The sequence below is a fragment of the Octopus bimaculoides genome, chromosome 27 (genome assembly GCF_001194135.2).
Source record: "Octopus bimaculoides isolate UCB-OBI-ISO-001 chromosome 27, ASM119413v2, whole genome shotgun sequence".
Taxonomy (NCBI): domain Eukaryota; kingdom Metazoa; phylum Mollusca; class Cephalopoda; order Octopoda; family Octopodidae; genus Octopus; species Octopus bimaculoides.
Window position 1 is genome coordinate 21,028,314 of NC_069007.1, and position 2,495 is coordinate 21,030,808.

The 2,495-nt window shown below is 37.5% G+C and overlaps 1 protein-coding gene across 1 annotated transcript in view; it reads left to right on the forward strand.

Moving 5' to 3' along the window:
* The window catches only part of LOC106870988 (1-deoxyxylulose-5-phosphate synthase YajO), a 9,355-nt gene that overhangs the window by 3,796 nt on the left and 3,064 nt on the right, over positions 1–2,495 (forward strand). Inside the window, exon 2 of the mRNA XM_014917235.2 lies at positions 743–897. Within this exon, the coding sequence (XP_014772721.1) occupies positions 743–897 (155 nt within the window). The remainder of the gene's footprint in view (positions 1–742; positions 898–2,495) is intronic.

The following is a 2,495-nucleotide window of genomic DNA, read 5'->3' on the forward strand; positions in this document are numbered from 1 at the left end:
GCAATGTGTGTTTTTGTATCAATTACAAGGAGGATATATTACGAGAGATACAAGGCTTGTTTGCTATCAGCCTGAACATGTTTTTAGATATGAAACATAAGGAGCATATTTAAAAGATATTCAAGATCTGTATTAAGAGCCTGAACTTATTTCCATATATGTACATGTGTGTGTGTGTGTATGTGTGTGTGTGTGTATGTGTGTGTGTGTGTGTGTGTATAATACATACACACTCACATGCCTGGTGAACTGGTAGGATTGTTGGTATGCCAGGTGAAATAGTTAGTAGTATTTCACCTGTCCTTACATTCTGCATTAAAATTTCACCAAGGCCAACTTTGCCTTTGTAGGGGTTGATAAAAAATGTAGAAGTTTTGGGGTTGATAAAATAAGTACCAGTTGTGGGTGTTCTTCTCTAGCACAGAGAAGACCCAAATGGGTCTTCTTCTCCAGCACAGCATATTACCAAATATTTTAGTCATTTGTCATTGCCTCTGAGACCCAATGCTCAAAAGGTGCTTTATACGGTCCACTGGCACGGGTGGTAGTTGCATGACACCAGCACTGACCACACTGCCTCCATGAGGTGCCCTTTGTGTGCCTCTGACATGGGTGCCAGTTATGTGACACCATGGAGTCTGATTAAAAAATAAGGGGACTGATGTTATATAGAAAGAAAACTGCAACACATTAGTTAATTTTAAGATCTAATTTTGCTAAAATGTATTATTTTTGTTGATAGGATGGAATTAAATTGCATCGACCAGGTCAGTTGGACCCCACAGGTGCATATCAACTGCTTGACCGTTTTGCTGAATGTGGTGGCAACTTCATTGACACAGCAGATGTTTACACAGCCCGTCAGTCAGAGACAATTGTTGGTAATTGGCTCAGCAGGTAAGAATCATCATCATCAACATCATCATCATCATCATCAACGTCTGTTGTCCATGCTGGCATGAGTTGGACAGTCTGATCAGAGCTGGCAAGCCGAGGGGCTGCACCAGACTCCCGTCCGATTTGGATGCCCTTCCTAACGCCAATATGATATTTAAACCCTTTAGCATTCAGATTACTTTGACAAATGCAAAACTTATTTATTCACCTTTGTTTTGGATTAATCAAATAATCAAACCAATAAAACATTTGATCTTGAAGCTACAAGATATTAATGATGTGAATGTTTTATTTTTAGAATGACATTATAGGGTAGGCGTGAGAAGCCAGATCTGTCTGGTCTGAATGTAAAACATGTAGAACATCTAGGCCTGATATGGCTGGTTTAAATGTTAAAGGGTTAAAGTGAATTCTACATAATATATTTTAGGTTCTTGTGGAAGCTGCGTTGCTTCTGAATGACGTTGTTGCATGCATGCAACATTGTTGCCTGTGACAAGCTGGGCTTTGGATGTGATGTTGCATATGTAATGTAGGGGTCGCATTTGTTGGCTTGACACCCTGTTTTTTTAATTTAGACAAATTAGGTTATATTACATTATTTACATTTGATGGATATTTGTCCTCACCATATTTTGGCTAATATACCCTCCAGCCTTCATCAGGTGTCTTGGGGAAATTTCGAACCTGGTTTCTCATTCCTAAGGTATTTTTCAATATTATTATTATTATTATTATTATTATTATTATTATTCAGGTCACTGCCTGGAATCAAACTCGGAATCTTGGGGTTAGTAGCTCGCGCTCTGAACCACAACGCCATCCGTGTGTTATGTAATTAATATTTGAACTCAAAACTGTTAATGGATATGTAATTATTCATTTTATTGAGGTTAAGTATCACAATAAAGAAAGTTATGTGAAATATCTGACCTTAATATAATTTATCTTCTGATCTTTAAGTGACTATGAAATTACCTGTGAACCTCATGTGATGTGTTGAGATAAAGCTGTTAATTCATACCAATGAGACATTTATATACTTCCACTGGGAATACAGAAGTAATATAACTTATTAGCTGATCGTTAAGTGATTATGATATTATGTATGAGCTTCATGTGACACGGTGAGACAACATTGGTTAAATCAAACCAATAAAACATTTATACAGGGTCTTGCAGATAAATTGAGACAATTTATCTGTAAGACCCTCTATATAAATCTAATTTGACTGGAGGAGATGGTAGGTGCTGTCTGGTGTAACTAGTAATGTTGTCTCATTTGGAAAACAGTAGCTACAAGGTTCAATTCCTCTGAAAGATCTTGCTTATCTCCTGTCCTTTCATGATATGCTGTTTTATGAACAAAAGCCCCTTTTTTTTAATCCCAAGTGTCACCTATCATGTGAGTCAGTCTGAGGTAGAACATTTCACTGTCATGAGGTGAAAGTGGACAATGTCCTCCAGATGTTTTAAGTAGTTTCCTTCATCCTGTCCAACCATGGCAAATTATCTCAATTTGAATCACTTTTTGCCTCCAGTACTTTTTTGGGGGGGGGGGAGTTTTGGTTGTTTAAAGATTCATGGAAGGACATAGC